This window comes from Phaseolus vulgaris, chromosome 10, assembly GCF_051622355.1.
Source record: "Phaseolus vulgaris cultivar YP4 chromosome 10, ASM5162235v1, whole genome shotgun sequence".
NCBI lineage: Eukaryota > Viridiplantae > Streptophyta > Magnoliopsida > Fabales > Fabaceae > Phaseolus > Phaseolus vulgaris.
In genome coordinates, this window is record NC_143507.1 from 13,797,796 (window position 1) to 13,819,340 (window position 21,545).

At 35.1% G+C, this 21,545-nt stretch overlaps 2 protein-coding genes across 2 annotated transcripts; both read right to left on the reverse strand.

Moving 5' to 3' along the window:
* Positions 1-8,992: 8,992 nt before the first annotated feature.
* On the reverse strand, positions 8,993-9,640 carry LOC137814618 (uncharacterized). The gene has a single exon (XM_068617447.1). It carries the CDS (start codon positions 9,638-9,640, stop codon positions 8,993-8,995), a length of 648 nt encoding a protein of 215 aa, XP_068473548.1.
* A 10,778-nt stretch (positions 9,641-20,418) lies between these two features.
* On the reverse strand, positions 20,419-21,292 carry LOC137818197 (dirigent protein 22). The gene has a single exon (XM_068621472.1). It carries the CDS (start codon positions 21,147-21,149, stop codon positions 20,580-20,582), a length of 570 nt encoding a protein of 189 aa, XP_068477573.1. The 5' UTR covers positions 21,150-21,292; the 3' UTR covers positions 20,419-20,579.
* Between the last annotated feature and the right edge of the window lie 253 nt (positions 21,293-21,545).

Here is a 21,545-nt window from a genome sequence, read left to right on the forward strand (position 1 = left end):
CCACGGTGGGCGCCAAATATTCCTGCCAGTTGACTCGCTTCGCCAGTTGACTCTAACGGCAGCCTTCGACCCTTCTATCTCCGCCTGGGAATCGTATTTTCTTGATCAAAGAATCTCACACTTGCAAAGACAAAGGAGCGCCTTGACGATCGTTTGCACTCCGATGCTCAAATCAGTATAAGGGAAAATAAATACCAATAATGTATATTAGCTTCAGTCTTAGAAACTATGTACATTGTTAGGGTTCTTGGCACCCTTTATATAGGTTGAAACTAGGGTTTACCTTTGTGTTGTTACCCTTGTCTAGGGTTTCTTGGGGAACGTCCTTGCGTCGCTATTTACGTAATCTTAGCGTATCTAGCACATGAACTTCCCTTAACTGGAGTGCAACGAATAACAGAGTGGTCGCTTGGGTACCAACTTGTGCACCTAATCTCTAGCGCCATCTGCGTTGTGGATGCCCTAAGCATTCACGTGCCATGCATGCAACTTTCCCTGGAAACCCTAACCCTAATGGACCTTAGCGCCTCCCAGGATTATTCTCTCGTGTCGCGCTTGCATGCGCTATACACACCACGTGCATGGATCCTTCGTGGCTTAGGCTTCCCCATATCTCATGTCTTAACTGTTAACTTAGCATAAATCTGGGGCCCAAATTATGTGGTCCACTACAACATTCAGACCGCCAATGTCCGATCTCTCCCTCTGTTGGTGAGGTCCAATGTCGATCTCCAACATCGGGGTCTACGATATCAATGTACGAAGACTAACCAATCCCTTGTTAAGTGCGTCTGGGACCCACCTTATGTGGCCCCCTTCCATTACCAAGCACCGATGTGCGATGTCTGAGGTCAGTCACTGGGTCGATGACCGAGGACTGATCGAGATAGTTATTATTGATTATAATGTTCAAACTGTTTCTAGAAATTACTTAGAGCATTAAGGACACGAAGTTAGATCAAATATTATGTTTTCAGATAGAGCATATAAAAGGAGAAAGAAATTTGCATAGACTTTGATTATAGTAGAATCAAGCTTCAACATTTAAATATTCCAAGTAAAGAAATATTTGAAAGTCCAAACACATTATATTAAATTATTAAGATCTAAAAAGATATCATCAAGCTGAAGCTGCACTTTAGAGTGTCTAATGGCAAGACAAAGGTACTACATTGCAAATTTGAACAAATTTCGAATTAAGTGAATAAAAAGTGTAAATGTTTATATTTATACAAAGATAGAAAGAATTCAAAATATAACACAAGCTCAAGATGTGCAAGAAATATTCAGTACAAAGAGTTTTCATATGGGATGTCTAATGACTATATAAAGAAATGCAATACACTACCTTCAACTGTCATATTCAAATCCTTTCCATTGAGACAATGATAAATGACACATGGAAGGTGGCGCCACCTAGCCCTAAACAGGCAATAACTTTGCATTCAAACTAAGTTATTCACCCTCGCTTGGTGTCAACCCTCTCTCCTAGGGTTAGGTTATTTAACATAAACTATTCATGACCCAAATACAAGACCAAAAATATAATTCCTAACGTTAGAGAGATGATAGTATAGAAGTGATCAGATGACCTCAAGTCGTCTTTCAACAAATCCAATAGTGCAAGTAAGAAAAGTTAGCAATAACAATAAAGATAAAATGGGAGATTGTTGTGCAAAAAATATATAAGGGATTAAAACAGTAATTAAAAAGTGGTTGATGATGGCATTCCTATAAGCTCTTCTTTGCTTTTTGGAGATGATATTTGCGGAAGCTTGTGGAGGAGATGAGCAAGGCCTTCCTAGGAAGTATGGGTGCCTGGAAGGTGCATGAGAGTGGGGAATTGGGGAGGTTCGGCCAACCCCTTTGAAGGTGATGAAGTGAAGATTAAAACCTAGATGCTAGGCAAAAAGTAGTGTATGGCACAAATTTGGTAGCATAACAATACTCTATTCAATCTTGACAATACATGATGTTGGCTCCCCCTTTTATAGGCTAAGGAGGACCATAAAGGTTAACCTAATGATAAGCAAATGCCATCTAAATGAAATGTAAATGACATCACAAGGACACCATGGCACATGGCCGACCCTAGTGAAGGAATCCTTTTAGAACGTAGCAAATCTAGGTCAAATCCTCATGGAATCAAGTTTGTGCTATTTACACTACAACTAATACTAAGCTACTCTTGATGGACCTTCATGTAGCATATACAAATAGCTTTCTCTTCCATCCGTAGCTTGGTCCAAGTCTTCATGGATTCGCTTGGCCATGGACCTAGTAATTGGTCCTAGACGCTCTCCCCCTTGCACTAGACGCTCTCCCCTTTGCACTTGACGCTCTTCACTTGGTTGTAGACGCTCTTGGCTTGGCTCTTGTCTTTCATGGGAGGTTGAGCTTGGCCCTCTTCCATCAGTTGATCCCCAAGTTTTTCCACCATTGAATTCTTTACAGATTCTCTAAAGATTAATCCTTTCTCAATCCTCCAACAGAGCTAAACTAGATTGAACATGTGCCAATCTTATTCAACTGAAACTCACCAGTAAAGCATGCGTCTACTGGTTTAATCAATACCCATTTTGTTCCATGCGTATACTTCATGTGAATGTTTATCTCCACTCTCTTGAACCATGCACCCAATAAATTAATCAAAACAATGCAAACTAACTAAGAAACCAAAGTTTAAGATAAGGAAGGGTTTCAATCATGCATTCAAGTACAACCTCTAATAAAAACTAGTTTTCCAGGAGATTAGAATATTAAAACAACTACTATATAGAATTAAAAAACGAAACCTTTATTAATCAAAACCTTAGAACTCAATGGGGAATTGCAAAGGATACAACTTAAAAGGTTTAGCCTTCCATGCGGAGGCAAAACAAAAGAATTACAAAGAAGAAAAGAAACTAAGAAAACCCTATGAAGCTCCCCCTTTCTCCATGATGCTTGTGTCCTTTTAAATGCTTTTCTGTTCCAAGGATCTTAGGAAAATATTGTATTTTAGATTTTGTTAACAGTTTCCAACTTTCCATAATTCTTATATTTTGCAGAAGATTTGCTTCCAATTCTATTTCTGAGATATTGTAGCTTTTATTTCCTCCTTCTCCTAAGATTTGGTTTTCTATTTTGATTCAAAGAAACAAGTTAAGACTTTTGCATATTTGGCCCATTCACAAAGGTAGACACTTCCTTCAGACCATTTATTCTAAAAACAAAAAATTAACAAAAATAATAGTTAAGGTCCAAATAAACCCAATTATACGAATATTAATTAAAATAATTGATTTATTTATTATTATAGTCCAATAATCTATAATTAAAGTTATCGAGGGTGAATAAATATATGCTCACCAACCATCAGACACTCTTAAACTATTAGACAATCTACTAGATCAGACAACCTACTACCTTTAATCAAGATTTTGTTTAACTAATCTTCACAACAATATTAGCCGAGAATGACCACAAAGAAAGAAAAAAAAATGAGTTGAAGAATGAGTTGTTGTTCCGATTCCCAAATTCAACATATATTTACATTTATAAAATAACATTAAGATATATTTATGTATTTATGTTTATAAATTAACATACAACTATCAGACTAAAACAACATCTAAATATATTTCATAAGTTTATTAAAAAGGTAAATGTAAACATTAATGTAATTAATCTTTGTAAAAAATCTTAATGTATTTAATTTTTTTCAATATAATTATTACTTTAATTTAAGATCAATTTAATATATAATTATTTTATATTTATTTAGTAATAATAATAACTTGATCATAATATTTTATATTAGATTTTAAAAGTAGATTGATGTTATATTTTTATTATTTATGTAATATTTATTAAAACACAATATTAATATTTTTTATTGATTAATATTACTCATATTACTCATTAATATTTATTAATATAAATATTTAATATCAACATTAATTGATATTTATAATTTTTTTAAATTGAAGAACTTCAATTTAATAAAATTGTATTAGAAATTTGTCCATCACTATGTGGTTGTGTAACACCCCATAAATATATCTAACTTTTACAAAACGGTTCTACAAAGTTTCATATAAAATTTAGAGTCTTTCAAAATATTTCTATTACATGTCTAGGACATATAAATACAAATATTTATAACATCAAGCTCCAAAATACGGTCTTAAGGTCCATCAGATGTTCCTGCACCTGTATCTGTATCAGCTCGTGTACGTAATACCATCATTGTTGAGCACAGAGAAAAGTACTAAACGAATTTGGGGCATAGAGCATCCAAAAACTGCATCTTAATCCTCTTAGACAATGCATTGAGCGCTTTAACAAAATTACATACTAAAACCTAGTTCGTACCAATAATCTAACATTTCAATTATTCAAGTATATTTTTAAAGTTGTATCTAAAACTAGTTCAATCAGTGCACACAATTAGCTTTCTTTACCTGGAAGACTTGGTCCAAAAATATTTCCGAAACCAACAGTTGGATTACTCTACAACTCTAAAAGTTCTGTTAGAAAATCTAATCGGATAAATGTGATATTTGACTCTCAGCTACTATGAGTTATGATTAAACTCTAAAACTGTACCGACCAGTCCTCGGACATCGATGACCGCTAGTAATGGTGGGTCATGTAAGCTGGATCCCACAAGCGGCATGAGCCAGTGTCCCACAAGCGGCGTGAGCCAATGTGCCGATTAGTTGTCAGATGTCGATCATCAGGATATGCCAACGTGTCCTTGGCAACAGAGTAAGGCTGATGTGACATCGGGCATCGGTGGATCAAACAGCTACATCGGGCCACGAAAGGTGGGTCCCAGAAAACACATCAGTTATCAGTAAAATGCCCAGAGGTAGGGGGAAGCCTAAGTCATAGGGTGCCCGTGCGTGTGGTGCGGATAACGCAACTGGGCGCGACACAAGTAAAGAGTCTTGGAAGGCAAGAATTCCTGTGAGGGTTAGGGTTTCCAAGGGAAGATGCATGCATGACACGTGAATAGTTAGGGCACCCCCAGAACAGATGGCCCCAGAGATTAGGTGCACAAGTTGGTATCCAGGTGAACATTTTGTTAGAGGTTGCACTCCAGCAAGGAGCCTTACGCACTAGATTACACTAAGATTGGGTAATAGCGGTGCTAGGGCATTCCTCCATAAACCCTAAATGCGGGTAACGGAAACAGAGGAAACCCTAGACTATATAAAGGGTAGTAAGAAAACCCAAAAGGTACGCAATTTCTGAGATTAGTACTATTACACTCACATACGGTTTCTTAGCCCCAGTATTGACTTGAGCGTCGGAGTGCAAACGGCCTCTAGGGCGCCCCCTTTGTCTTTGCAGGTACAGAGTATTTCAATCCGGAAAGCACGAATCAAAGAAGAGAGAGACGGACGTGAGAGCGTCATTAGAGTCAACCGACAAGCGAGTCAACCGGCAAGCGAGTCAACCGTCAAGCGACTCAACCGACAACAACAAAAACAAACGAGATTTGGAAGAAGAAAAGTGAGGGAGAAGGAAGAGAAGATGTGAAAGGGAGGGGCGGTGGCTACGGTTGAAAATTTGTTATATTTATTTGCATTGAGTTGCTAATCTCCAATGCATGTGCAGATATGCATTTATATATATAAAAAAAAAAAGGCCGTTTGCCTTATTTAGTTTGGAGGGAAAGAGATTTGCTGCAAATCTCTTAAAGTTTAGGTGGTTACTGCTTGAGCACATGGAGGTGTGCATCGTTGATATAAAAAAATTTGTATAAGAGGTGTCCCACAGTTGTGGCAGATCCCACCAAACTAGGCTTGCTGAGGTAGAAATTGTATCAGAGATTCCGCATAGTGGTGTGGCTTAACCACAGAGTTATGAAATGCTCATTTATTTAGAAATTTAGAGAAGTGTGATTAAGAATATAAAGGTGTAGATGACTCACAAATAATGTTTTAGAGTCCACAGCAATATAGGAGGTTTGTTTATATAAAAGGTTTGCATTATAGATTCATCCACATAGGCGTGTGAGTGAGTCTTATTTATGTAAAAATTATCTTAAGTGATTTTATCATATTATTAATATTCACTATTAATATTTGAAGATTTGAAGACCAATTTAATGACTAACTTTTGCTATTTATATATATTTGATAACTGAATTGATTTATGTATAACATAATCATTTAACTAATCTATAATTTTTCGATAATTTACAATAGAGATAAAAAAAATTGGTATATAATTTTATAACTAAAATATTAGAATTTAAAATCAGATATTAATGATTAAAAATAATTCTCTGTTACTTTAGTAATTAGAAACCAAAAACTTAATAGTTTATTTTTTTATTAACGTCTCTAAAATAGATTTATAATGATTAAAATTTTTGTTTCTAGTTATATTATAATTAAAGATTTAAAAATTGTTTTTAACTAAATAAATATTTTTTTATAATCGTTAGTTACTAGACAATATAATTTCATTTATAGTATGGACTTTTATTACTAATAAATACTATTTTAGATATCCATCAATTTTAATTTATATAATAATTTTTAATTTATTATTTTCTATTTTTAAATGAGTATAATTTTTTGTCGTGTTATTTGAGATTCAACAATCTATGTTATAGTTTACAACACGGGTGTTCCCCTAAATATTTGTTAGGATCCATTGTGTAACATCCTTAATTTTACTCATATATAATAAAATAACAATAAACACAAACAATATCTAATTAACAAATAAACATATACTACTTTTCATATTTGTATCTAAAAAAGATATCCCTCTTCATAGGGATTTAATATATACACAAGAGTTTACAAACAAAACATTCAACATAAAAACATTTGTTCCTCTAGCTGCTCACTGAGGAGCTCTATTACCTCCAACTTCATCTGCTCCCATGTAAATTAACACGATCATCACAAATTAAAGAAAAACAAACACAAAACAAAACACAGGGTAAGATCTCATCTTCTCCCATCACAAAGTCTTTAGCCTGATTTGTACCTAGTAACTCCAAAGTGCGCTTCAGACTAAGATCCTCTAATTGCTTTTCCTTTATCATTCAAAGGAAATCATTAGTTATAGTTAACTTACTACAACTAATATGATCAACCTGGAATTTCACTCCCAGATATTTTAATTGCTTAATCAACTTATGCTCTTCAATCACAATGGATGACACTTGTACTGACTTCCTACTCAAAGCATTTGCAACTACATTAGCCTTTCCTGGATGATACATTAGCTGGAAATCATAATCCTTCAGAAACTCCATCCATCTTCTTTGTCTCGTATTCAACTCTTTTTGATCAAACAAGTATTTCAGACTTTAATGGTCACTGAACACCTGAAATTGAGCTCCATACATATAGTGCCTCCAAATCTTCAAAGGAAACACCACAACTGCCAACTCTAAGTCATGAGTAGGATAGTTTCTCTCATGAACTTTGAGTTGCCTTGAAGCATATGCAACTGCTCTTTTCTCTTGCATCAAGATACAACCCAATCCCTAAAGTGAAGCATCATAGTAAACCTCCAAAGGTTTTCCTGTATCAGGAATCACTAACACCGGAGCACTAGTTAACCTTTTCTTCAGCTCTATGAAACTCTACTCACATCTGTCAGTCCAAACAAAAGGTTGATCTTTGCGAGTTAATTGTGTCAAAGGAGCTACTACCCTGGAAAAATCTTCAATGAACCTCCGGTAGTAGCCAGCTAGACCCACAAAACTCTTTATCTCAGTCACTGTCTTTGGGCGTTCCCATTGAAGCACTGCCTCCACATTGGCTAGATCCACTGAGATCCCCTGAGTTGATGTTACATGCCCTAAGAAATTGACTTCCTTAAGCCAGAACTCACACTTAGAGAATTTAGCATATAATTGTTTCTCCCTCAAAATCTCCAACAGTGTCTTCAGATGCTCTTCATGTTCTTCCTTAGTCCTTGAATAAATAAGTATGTCGTCTATAAAGACTACAACAAAGTTATCCAAGAAAGGACGAAAAATTCTATTCATGTAATCCATGAACAGAGCTGGAGCATGTGTTACTCCAAACAGCATCACCACATACTCATGGTGTCCATAACAAGACCTAAATGTTGTCTTTCGAACATCTTCAGCGTTTACCAAATCAATCTTTGAGAACACTGCGGCTTCATGTAACTGATCCATCAAATCATCAATTATGGGCAGAGGATACTTGTTCTTGATGGTTAATTTATTCAACTGCCTGTAATCTACTCACAAACGAGACCCTCCATCTTTCTTTATAACTAGAAGCACGGTAGCCCCCCATGGAGATACATTTGGCTTGATGAATTGTTTCTCTAACAAATCTTCAACTTGCTTCTTTAGTTCAATCAACTCGGTTGGAGTCATTCTGTAAGGTCCCATTGACACTAGTCCAACTTCAGGTACCAAATCAATAGAGAATTCTACTTCTCTCTTAGGAGGTAATCCAAGTATTTCTTCTAGAAATACATCCATGAAATCCTTCACCACATGTATACTACTCATTTCTTCTTCATTTTTAACTTCCATCTGAGTTAAGATTAAAAAACACCTTGATCCTTATTTCAATTCCGACCACACATGCTGAGCAGACATCACATATGACTTCTTGGACTTTGAAAACACTACTTTTTGTTGATCACAATCTATGAGAATGTGATTGGCAGATAACCAATCCATCCTTAGGATAACATCCAGATCTATCAAATTTATTTTGAACATGCATCCCTCTACTATTACTGGATATTCAGAGCAAACTGTAGAGGTCAAAAATTTTCCTGATGCTGGTGTAGAGACCAACAGTTCAAACGACAATTCCCTCACTAGAAGACCCAACTCAGCTACACACAAACTTGACACAAAAGAGTGTGTTGCTCCAGAATCAAACAAAGCTTTTACACATCTATTAGCTATATAACAAACACCTTGTACCAAATTACCTGATTGAGATGCTTCAGCTCCTGACATAGCAAACACTCTCCCTGTTGCCTAAGGTCTATTTCCTTCACTCTTAAACTGTTGAGAACCGCCTGATGGAGTTATCCTATTTCTGTTAGGACAATCTCTAGCAACATGTCCCACCTTTTGGCATGCATAACATCTTTTCTCTGTAGCCCCCTTTGAACACACACTGGTGGTATGTGGTCCACCACAAAGGGAACATCTGGGTCTCCACGGCTGTCGTTGCTGAAACTGGGGTGGAGCTGCTCCTGTCTTCTGTTGTGGAGGTCTAGCATAAGGCTTGTGTTGTGGATGTTGCACCTTGGCTTTCCCACTAAAAGACCATCTTGAGTGTGACCTGATCATCCTGGAATCACCCTTTTCCAAGGTCTCCACCATCTTCGCCTTCTCCACTAAGGCAGGAAACTCTTTGATGCACATACGTGCTATGATCTTCTTCAGCTCATGTTTTAAACCTTCTTCAAACTTCCTACACCTCCAAGCCTCAGAGGTAGCTTGGGTGTAGAATCTGGCTAGGTACTCAAACCTAGTAGCATATGCATTCACTAACATCTCTCCCTGTTCCAATCTAAGAAATTCAGCTTCCTTTACAAACCTTGCACTATCTGGAAAGTATTTCTCCAGAAACCTCACTCTGAAACTCTCCCAGCCTAATACTTCAACTCTGGCTTCCATCATTTATTGAGCTCCCATCCACCAGAACTTTGCTTCTCCAGACAACAAATATGTAGCAAAAACCAATTTCTTATCCTCAGGGCAGGAGGTTGCCCTAAAGATCTAGCAGTCTCCCAATGATGCATTGTTGCCTGATGATTTTGAGCCATTGTCATATTTTTTTGTTGGATAGCATTTGCCATCATCTCAATAGCCCTTAGAATCTGGTTCATCTCAAAAGAAGGTTGAAGAGGGGTAGGAGGTCTAAGAGCCATCTATAAAGCACAAAGCAAAGATTTAAGAGAAATCTTTAAAATTTATTTATTTATTTTTAATAACCATCTAATTTCACTAACAAATCAACTAAAGCACACACAAACAACCCTATAACCCTTAGGTCTCCTAAGATTCGAACAACTTTGATACCATAAGTAACATCCTTAATTTTACCCATATATAATAAAATAACAGTAAAACAAGCAATATCTAATTAACAAATAAACATATACTACTTTCTCATACTTGTATCTCAAAAAGATACCCCTCTTCATAGGGATTTAATATATACACAGGAGTTTACAAACAAAACATTCAACATAAAAACATTTGTTCATCTAGTTGCTCACTGAGGAGCTCTATTACCTGCAACTTCATCTACTCCCGTGTAAATTAACACAATCATCATAGACTAAAGAAAAACAAACACAAAACAAAGCACAGGGTAAGCTAGCTATTTTTAAGAATTCTAATATAAATTTAACTTTTAAGAACAAACATAATCCATCAAATTCTCATAATTTACACAAAGTCATCAAGTGTCTATCACAATTATCATCCACATTATTCATGTAAGATCTTTATTGACTCACATACTCAGACACTTGACACTACTTTCGAAAGACTTGTATATTGAAATTAGAATCCTGAGACCTGCACCTGTCATACTACTCGATGTGAATCTACACAACCATGCACATAAATATCTCAATATCTCATAATCTAGTATGACAGGGTAAATTCATGACCTGAAAGACCAGATTATATTTCAAACCATAAACAAATTCATATGAACCTCCATCGACTCTCACCAACTGAATAACTTCGTCTATGTGATTCCATTATATCAGTAGAGTCAGGATGTCTCATTACGAGCCTAACATATCAATATACCCTAACAACAATCTCAACACGATATTTCCTTTCCTGAAAATACTATGTTTGATCTCACTTTCACATCATTTCATATCTCATGTAACACATCAATGCATCATTCAATCATATCATATTTTAAACTTTTCTAAACAATTCAAATATATTTAAAAATTCACTTAAACACATAATAAGTTCCAAATATATGTTCTTTAAATCAATCATCATCTAAAATCAAACAACCACTTTTCATCAAATATCTCATTTAAGTAATTCAACAAAATATTAAAAAACAGTTCAAATCACTTGTATTCATTCAAACACTTTCAATTTTCAATCACAAACACTTTCAACAACTTATTCAACTTAAAATCAATATAAAATATTTAGAATCAACCATTTCAGTCAATATATTACTTTACTTTTCAAAAGAGACAATCCTGCAAGCAAAAATTGGAACTGGTGACATGTCACCCCCACATTCAGATCTTCTAACCTAGGGTTCTAATTTAAAAGAATAAGACTAGCTTCCCTTACCTTTACTTGAGAAAATGCTCACTAAGAGCTTCAAATCTACCAAAAGTTTAAAGATAATTAACCAGCACCACAAAGTCCTGATAAAAAATCTAACTATATCACTAAGACCCTAAGGTAACATATATTCACCCTGAAGCTAAAAGATTTACATGAAAAACATAGACAGAGACAATCTAACAAGTTCAAAATTTGACTCAAAGAAAAGAGTAAAAAAATGAACTTACTCTATTTGAGATTCTGATCGGGCAATCTTGTAGTGCACATTGTCATGAGTTCAATGGCAAACTCGATCGTCAAACTGATAATCGAGGTCAGAATCAGAAAGAAGGGAATGAAAGGAAAAACGGACAAAAATGAACTTACTCTATCACAGATTCTGATTGGGCAGTCTTGTAGTCTTTGCTGCCAAGAGTCTAATGGCGTACTCCGATCGTCAAATTGATGAGCGAGGATGTTAAAATCTTAGAGAGAAGAGAAAGGAAATGGGAAAGAAAACTTTTTAAAGAGATGATGGTTCTTTTAAAATGAAACCTGAATAATTGAATTTTCTATTTATATGTTTTTTTCATTTTAATAATAAAATATTCAGGTATCATTTGAAATGTACCAATTCTACTCTAAGGTTATTTTCTAGATCCTTACACATTGTTCACCTAGTTCCTTTTGAAATTTTAAGAAACACATTTAACTGTGCAAAAGAAAATATAACAACAGAAACCACAAAAACACATACCTTACCCGTAACATTCATCATCCAGAAGAGGCCTTTAGTATCAAGTCTGGCAATCTACTCAGCAATTGCCATTGATGTGTTCATGGTAATTGAAAGGAAGAAAGCAAAAGAGGAATAGGAAAAGCAGACGCGGAAGGACTTACACAACACAAACAATGAAATAAAATTTTGAGTATATAATAATCTGAGTAACCATACCTATAAATAGCATATGTGAAACGTTTAGGTTTTCCTCACTGTCGCCAACAATTGTGTCGTTTCATTAATAATTTAGTATTTAATATATTAATATTATTAATATTTTTTACATTTGTAGATCTTAATATATTAATATACTAATATATTAATATTAATATATATTTACTATTTTTTTACATTTTTAGATCTTAATATAATATATATATATATATATATATATATATATATATATAAGTATAAGTGTAAGTAAATATATTAATATTTATAGTAAAATATTTTTAATTAATATAATATTAATATTCATAAAATAATATATAATATAATAATATATAAAATAATATATAATATATTAAGATCTAAAAATATTAGAATGTAATGACTAAGTTATAAATTATGGAGTAAATAATGAATATGTAGCAGGAAGATTAAATGAATTAGATTAGATTTATCTGTTCCCTCATAAGAGTTTTTCATTTCATAAGAGTTTTTCATTTCACATTAAAAATGTATACCTAAACCCTGAAAATTGTCACGTCATTTGTAATTATTATTATTGTAATTATTATTATTGTAATTATTATTATGATGAAAATGTTTATTATTTTGTTATACCGTGAAGAGTCTTTTCCCTTTCTATTGTAATATTGTTTTGTATTATTTATATATATAGATAGATATTATGAACTAATTTATTTTTTTATATTTATTAGTTCTGAATTATAATTAATTATTAATTAATTTATAATATAAATAACTTATAAATTGTACACCATTCCACAATCACACCATTATTTCGAATTTCAGAAAAGTTTTTGAACTATAATCTATGCTTTCCTCTTTGAACAATTATTTAGGTATACTTATTATTTTTAACACTTAAATATTGTTCATTTTGTGATTATTATCACATTCGTATCATTTAATTTACCAAATTATTATTTTGTACTTTGTAGTATTTTTTTAACCTGTGATTATATTATATATTTTTATATATAATGTGTTATTGTTAATGTGTTAGTATAATGTGATATGCTCAACACAAATTTAAGGAAAACAGAAACCTAATGTTTTAACATAAAAGCATAAATATTTACATTGTAAGACACTTCATGTATCTTTATTGAAAAAAAATATTCAAATTATACCTTGTATAAATTAAAATTATTTATTTATTTATTAATATATTATTAATATTTCATAAATAATTATATCTTATATTTCTTTCCGTACAATGCACGGGTTAAACCTAGTATACAGACATATATAAGGTTATTTTTATAGTAATTATTAAATTTAATGAAATTTTGCATAAGGTTATATATATAAAGATTTTTTTACTAGTTTTGTTCTTAATATGATATATTAGGAATGAATACTCTAGCACATTTGCATTGCTCACTTTAAAGTACACTAGATTTTTTTTTTCTCAGCTAGTGCAAGAGGTTTTCTCTGGTGTGATGGTTAAGTTAAGCGAACTTGGCCAAAGCCATGCCATAGTTGACCAGGCGTGTCGCATGCTTAAGTCAATACAAACATTTGAATTACCATATGAATAGGGACTAATTAATTAATCTATTATGTATAGGGTCTCTATCTAAGTAACTCTAAACCCTAATAATTAAGGTATTACATTAATTAAGTTATCATTAATGAAATGTAAAAGTTGGTTGATGTAACATTCCAGAAAATAACTATTAAAATAAAAGTTCTACTGGTTTCTATATCAATTTGGAGTTTTTCAAAATATTTCTATTACATGATTAAAGTTTACAGAAATACCAATATTTACAACATAAATTTCAAAACAACATCCTAAAATCTTCCCGACACTCTCACACTCGTAAGATCATATGCTCGTGTACGTAGTACAATCATTGCAGTTCAAACACAACAAGAAAAACAAAGGTAAACTAGTGAAAAGAATTTCCATAACATATCTAATTCATGCAAAAAGAACCAATTAAACTAATCATTTATATAAACCAATTTCATGATTCATATAGACCACACATGAATCTATTTTCAATCACAATCATTGAATTTCATCATTTCAATCCCACTTAATACACATGAATCCATCATCGTCCAGAAGACTAATTAAGTATGCCCCTACCAGAGACTAACACCTGATCCAAAGATTACCAGCGAATCTAATAGAAAGGATCATGATAAGTTCAAACATCCAATACCAAGTCTCTACAATGGGACCCGATGTGTATGAACTCCCTCTTAGCTTCTCACCACCTGACTAGTCTATATGACTTAGATCATCAGTGAAGCCAGTAGATCTTTGTTAAACATAGGTTTTTCATACTTAATGTATCATCAAACAACAACTCATACATTATCCCAAATGTATGACATCAATTTCATACAATTTTCATTATTCATATATAATGCATATCACAATCACATAACATTTACAAATTCATAACATTAAAAAACTTTTCCAATATCAAAAACAATATTTAACTTCCAAACTATCAAAATCTAATATTTATACATGTTCCCACTACATAAAATCAAACAATTTTATCAAATAGTATCAGTGCAAGAGAAATTGAAACTGGGGACCACTTTCCCTCCACATTCAGATCTTCTAGTCTAGGGTGCTATTAAAAATTAAAGTTAACTTCCTTTACCTTAATTACTTGATTTCCAAGCAAATTCTAAAATTTTACCCCCTCAATCTAGATAAACTTCAAGATTTAAGGGCCTAATGCAAGTTATCCAAATAGAACAGAAATTCAGTATATAGTAAAATAAGTTGAGAGAATTACTCTTCTCAACTGACCCCACAAATATTGATGACTAAATCCTAAGGAAAACATGGAATAAATGATCTTTAGAGCAAAAATGAACTTACTCTATTTAAAAATCTGACTGAGTAGTAATGTTCCTTAACTTCTCAGCTACACCATGGTGCGATCAAATTCTAAAATAGATGAAGATTGCGAGAAAAAATGAAAAGAAAAGAAAGAGAATATAACTTGAGAGAGATGAAGAGTGAAAGAAATTGGGAGAAGAACCGTGGGGGAGGGATCTGTGGGCTTTTTTTTACGTTGTTATAGTTGATAACTATTTCATATTATTATGAAATAAATTGTTTTTTAAGGCTTTAAGGATTTAAAATTGTTTCATATGTAGAGCTTATTAAAAATGAAAAAAGTATAGTTGTGAATTTGACTTTTAGTCTACTTTTATGAAAAATGTTATGTACTACCAGATGGTCGAAAGGCCGACGAGACGACAAAGCCGATTAGATGACAAGATGCAAAGCTAAACACGTAATTAGGTATAAACAAGCCAACTTAGGTGATAAGCATGGTTAATTGGGCCTTCGTTTGGACCCTAAAGCAGGCCCATAGCAGCCATAGCCCATCTATAGCAGTATAAATAGCAGAAGAGGCATAACACTCAAGGTAACTATTCACTCCCTACTCTTCTGGTACCTAGCTCTCGGACTGACTTGATCGTCGGAGTGTCTTCGCAGGTACTCCCCCCATTGTGTCTAGAATCAAAGGAGATCCAGCTGAAAGACTAACCGAAAGAACGAAAAGAAGAGAAGATTGCAACAAGAGGAAGTGTTCTGTAGGGTTTAGGTCTTGTAGGAACATTTTGGCGCCCACCGTGGGGCCGAAAGAAAACCCCACGAAATATCCACATGGTAACTACGAGGAACATGACGGGCAACGATAGGAATGCGCAAGAGGAAACCAGTCACCCATATCCTATGGCATTAATCTTGAAGATACGGAAGGAGATGGAGTTGTTGCAAAAGAAAAGCGAAGAAAAAATTAGAGGAATAAAGGGAAGGAGTGAGGAGGAGATGGAAACTTTGAGAAAGGAGAATGCCCGGATGAAATAAAAGCTCACCGAGAAGCCGGATATCTCGGAGGCCGTGGATGATATCCCCCCGGGGGACAACGCGAACACGGATATACATGAGGTCGGGAGTTCATATCAAGAAAATGTCAGACCGACCTCAACTAACGCGTTAGGCACGACTCCCCGAAGAAGCCCCTTTGCTGAAACCATCCTTGAAATTCCTTTGCCGGGAACTTGGAACAATCCCACGTTGGATAAGTATGATGGAACCACATACCCAAACGAACATGTGAACGCGTACCTAACCCAGGTTGGCTTGCACACAGCAGAAGACGCGCTATGGTGTCGAATATTTCCCACCTCTCTTAAGGGGGCAGCCTTAAGCTGGTTAACCTGACTACCGACTCAATCCATAGATTGTTTTGACACACTTCCAACTATGTTCGGAGCTCAATTCACTACCAGTCGACCACACCACCTCACTTCGATCGCCTTAGTGAATATCCGACAAGAGAAGTCAGAGTCCTTGAGGGCCTTTATGGGCAGATTTAGCAAGATGGCTTTGGACATACGAAACCTAAGTCCCGAAGTGGCGATGCACCACATGGTAACTGCACTAAAGTCGGGACCGCTCACAGATAGTTTATGCATGTAGCTGGCCACGACATTGGATGAGTTGCGCCAAAGAGCCACCAAATACATGCAGTTGGAGGAGTTGAAAGAATTCTGAAACAAGACTCAGGCACTTGATGAACCCGAGAGGATGGGTGACAAGAGCAAACCAACACAATTCGGGAAGCCTAGAGATTTTCCCAAAGAACCGCGTTTCACCTGTTACACCCCCCTGACGGTCGAAAGGTCGAGAGTCATGGAAGAAGCCCTCAATGCCGAGAGGGAGACCTGGTTTGGAGGATGAAAGGAGAAGCTCGCAAAGTCCCAGCAGAAGGAAAGTTCAATGCAAATTGGGAAGGACCCTTCAAGGTCAAAGAAAATCTTCAAAACGGCGCATACCGCCTAGAACAGTTCAATGGTCGGGAAGTTCCCAGGACGTGGAACGCCAGTCATTTGAAAATGTATTTTAGCTGATATGTATTAAGGGTGTACTCTTTCCTACCTCCAATCTTTTTTCCCAAGGGTTTTTTATTGAAGTTGGTTTTAACGAGGCACCACATTTAATGAAATCAGACTTACCAGCTACGTATGAATTCCTTTGAAAGAAAACCTATCGGCCAAGGAAGAATTCAACAAAGTGAACCCCTGCCGAGAGTACGAAAGAAAAACCTCTCGGCCAAGAGAGTTCGAAAGAAACCTCTTGGCCAAGGAAGAATTCACCAAAGTGAATCCCTGCCGAGAGTACGAAAGAAAAACCTCTCGGCCAAGAGAGTTCGAAAGAAACCTCTCGGCCAAGGAAGAATTCACCCAAATGAATCCCTGCCGGGAGTACGAAAGAAAAACCTATTGGCATCTCGACCAAGAGAGTTCGAAAGAAAACCTCTCGGCCAAGGAAGAATTCACCCAAGTGAATCCCTGCCGGGAGTACGAAAGAAAAACCTCTCGGCCTCTCGGCCAAGAGAGTTCGAAAGAAAACCTCTCGGCCAAGGAAGAATTCACCCAAGTGAATCCCTGCCGAGAGTACGAAAGAAAAACCTCTCGGCCAAGGAAGAATTCCCCCAAGTGAATCCCTGCCGAGAGTACGAAAGAAAAACCTCTCGGCCAAGAGAGTTCAAAAGAAACCTCTCGGCCAAGGAAGAATTCACCCAAGTGAATCCCTGCCGGGAGTACGAAAGAAAAACCTCTCGGCCTCTCAGCCAAGAGAGTTCGAAAGAAAACCTCTCGGCCAAGGAAGAATTCACCCAAGTGAAGTACGAAAGAAAAACCTCTCGGCCAAGAGAGTACAAAAGAAAGTCTCTCGGCCAAGGAAGAATTCACCCAAGTGAATCCTTGTCGAGAGTGCGAAAGAAAAACCTTTCGGCTAAGAGAGTTCGAAAGAAAACCTCTCGACCAAGGAAGAATTCACCCAAGTGAATCTCTGTCCAGGGTATGAAAGAAAAACCTATCGGCCAAGAGAGTTCGAAAGAAAACCTCTAGGCCAAAGAAGAATTCACCCAAGTGAATCCCTGCCGAGAGTACGAAAGAAAAACCTCTCGGCCAAGAGAGTTCGAAAGAAACCTCTCGCCCAAGGAAGAATTCACCCAAGTGAATCCCTGCCGAGAGTACGAAAGAGAAACCTCTCGGCCTCTCGGCCAAGAGAGTTCGAAAGAAAACCTCTCGGCCAAGGAAGAATTCACCCAAGTGAATCCTTACCGGGAGTACGAAAGAAAAACCTCTCGGCCAAGAGAGCTCGAAAGAAAACCTCTCGGCCAAGGAAGAATTCACCCAAGTGAATCCCTGCCGAGATTACGAAAGAAAAACCTCTCGGCCTCTCGGACAAGAGAGTTCGAAAGAAAACCTCTCGGTCAAAGATTACATCTAGCGTACATCTTTCACCACTACATGTACACGTGCCTCGAGGTCAAGTCACCACACTCGACATCCAGCAACAAAGCAATTACAAACACACTCGGCCTGCGAACACTCACGAAAATTTGACTCTACGTTACGTTTAAACCAACTCACTCGAGCCTGAGGGGCATATGTACTACCGGATGGCCGAAAGGCCGACCAGACGATAAAGCCGACTAGACAACAAGATGCAAAGCTAAACACGTAATTAGGTATAAACAAGCCAACTTAGGTGATAAGCACGGTTAAGGCACAATTGGGCCTTCGTTTGGACCCTAAAGCTGGCCCATAACAGCCATAGCCCATCTAGAGCAGTATAAATAGCAGAAGAGGCACAACACTCAAGGTAACTATTCACTCCCTACTCTTCTGGTACCTAGCTCTCGGACTGACTTGATCGTCAGAGTGTGTTCGCAGGTACTCTCCCATCGTGTCCAGAATCAAAGGCGATCCAGCCGAAAGAAAACTAACCGAAAGACCGAAAAAACGAGAAGATTGCAACAAGAGATAGGAACATGTTATTTTATTTTACTATTTAAATAAGTAGGATGAAAAAATTTCAAATCTCAAAACTTCCCGTGAAAATTAGTTAAAGTTAGAGTAAAAGTAAGTTTAGAAAACAAATAATTTCTATAATTATTAATTTTTAAATTTTCTTAAATTTCAAAATCATCTCTAAATATTTTATATTAATTATAACTTAATTATTAATTAATTTTTGTCATTCACAATTTAGTTTCTAAATTTTGGTCATTAACAATTTAGTCTCTAAATTTTTTAATAAATAAAATTTAGTTCCTAACTAAATTCTTAATATTTACCAGTTGATCCTTGGTCAATTAAAAACTAATTAACCATTTTAGTAAATTTTTATTATTTTTTAAAACAGTTGGTCTTATAGGAACTTTATGAATATTTTGATTAAAAATATTATTCTGACTCGAAACCTCTGACTTGGGCCAGTGATCGGTTTGCTAAGTCAGTTCACATTAAACGAAATATGTGTATAATAGAGTTTGATTTGTTCATTCCATCTCATTTGAATTTATGAGCTGTTGAAGTAGTCAATTTGTATTGGTTATTTTTCTTTCAATATTCATATAAATTTAGAGAGTTGTTGAGAGAAACTAAAAATCAATTCGAGAGTCAGATAGCAATTCAAATTAAAAAAAACTTTATCATTATTTATTATAAAACATCAGAAATAAAAAATGTAGTCAAAGACTTTCATTAACCCTGCCTTAGAATATTGAGACAAAAGTCCTACTATAAAAATAATCCAAATAAAGATATCACAATAATTTATATAAAGTGAAACAATATTACTTCCTCTATTTTTTAATAATAGTAATTTCTTAATTTTTTTCTTTCTATTTTTAGTATACTTTTAGGTTAATTAAAATTTTAATTTATTGTTTGAATGTGGACATCACCTCTTTTCTGTTATTACAATTGATTTTTCTCTTTCTATGTTGATTAAATTAAAACTATAATGAAAAAAAAATTATATTATCGTATGATAAATATAAGGAAATATTTTTTTATTAAATTGTTGATAATCAGAAAAAGAAAAAAGTAATCGAGTATTTCAAATAATAAATATTTATACAACCACTCTAATAATTAACGGTTTATTTGTACTTATTTTTTTTATTAAGATACGTATATTATTTTCTGTATTGATCTCATTTATTTTAAAAATAAACAGTTTTCATTAAATTTTAATATAAGTAAATTTAGTCTTCTTTTAAAATAATTTATTTCGTTCAAAAATACTTATTCTAAAAACACTTATTTTAAGTTTAAATAAACTCCATGCACAAATATAATTTTTAAAAAAAAAGACACCGTGGAACCTAAAATAACTCAATTATTATTCTTATTCTTATTGAAACAGCAAGTACAAATCATATGAGTACCAGCTAGAAATTGATCAGAAACAACTAAAATCTAAACAAAAAGACAAGGTAAAGAAAATAAAACTGTGAGAAGACAAAGCAAAGCATGGAAGAATCAGTAATGGAAAACATAGATGTTGTACTCAGTGGTAGCATCACCAGTTTTGGGGTCAAAGTAGTAGGTCTTTGCCTTAGCATACCCTGTAGCAAACTTGAAAACCCCACTTCCACCAATCACAGGCAACTCTTTGGCTTCTTCATAGGCCACGTTCCTCCCCACGATAGTTATGGCGCTCCCGTTGTACTTCCCTTCCGACAAGGCAAAGTTCATCACCATGAGCAGAGTAACCTGCGACTGCGACGTCAGGGCGTAGATTCCTTCGGATCTTCCCACCACCTTGGAGCTCAGTTCGGGTCCCAGGGTCAAGGCGTTGTCCGTCACGGTGACGGAGCCGAAGGAGGTGGTGGTGTTGTACTTGGGAAGTGGCTCGATGATCTGTACGGCTGTGGCGTTGGAGCCGCTTATGATGTCGTGCCAGTAGAATCTGAAGTGGCTTAGGGTTTGTTTCTTGTTGAGGCCTAGGGATTTGGGATCCACTGTGCCCACGAAGCCAGTGTCCTCTGCTTTGATGGTGGTGAGGGTGAAAGAGAGAAGGAACAGCGTGAGGAGCAGTTGGGTGGCCATGGTGGTGATGGTGGTTTGATTAAGGTTGTTGGTTCTGTGATGGAAGTGTAATTGAATGATAAGAGTTTGCAGAGAAGGAATATATATAAAAAGAAGTGGAAGGTGGCACCCAAGTAAGATGAAGTAGGTGTAGATTCTGGACATTTTCTAAGTTCTCCATAAGAAATAATTTTATTAGGAGCCAAAATTACTGGATAATTATTTATGAATTATTTAAAGTAATTTATATTCAAACCTTGAATTTCAGATTATCATGTAAACTAAATCATAAAACTTAGGATACACACATGTATATATGTATTTTATTTTTTAGTTAATTTTAGAGTAGTCTATCTTGATAATATGTGATAGAAGGTTGATACATGTGCAATGTACAAAAATATTTAAAGTGTATAT

Coding starts and splice junctions, on each gene's coding strand:
- LOC137814618 (XM_068617447.1), bottom strand. CDS start 9,640: ATGGAAGCCAGAGTTGAAGTATTAGGCTGGGAGAGTTTCAGAGTGAGG.
- LOC137818197 (XM_068621472.1), bottom strand. CDS start 21,149: ATGGCCACCCAACTGCTCCTCACGCTGTTCCTTCTCTCTTTCACCCTC.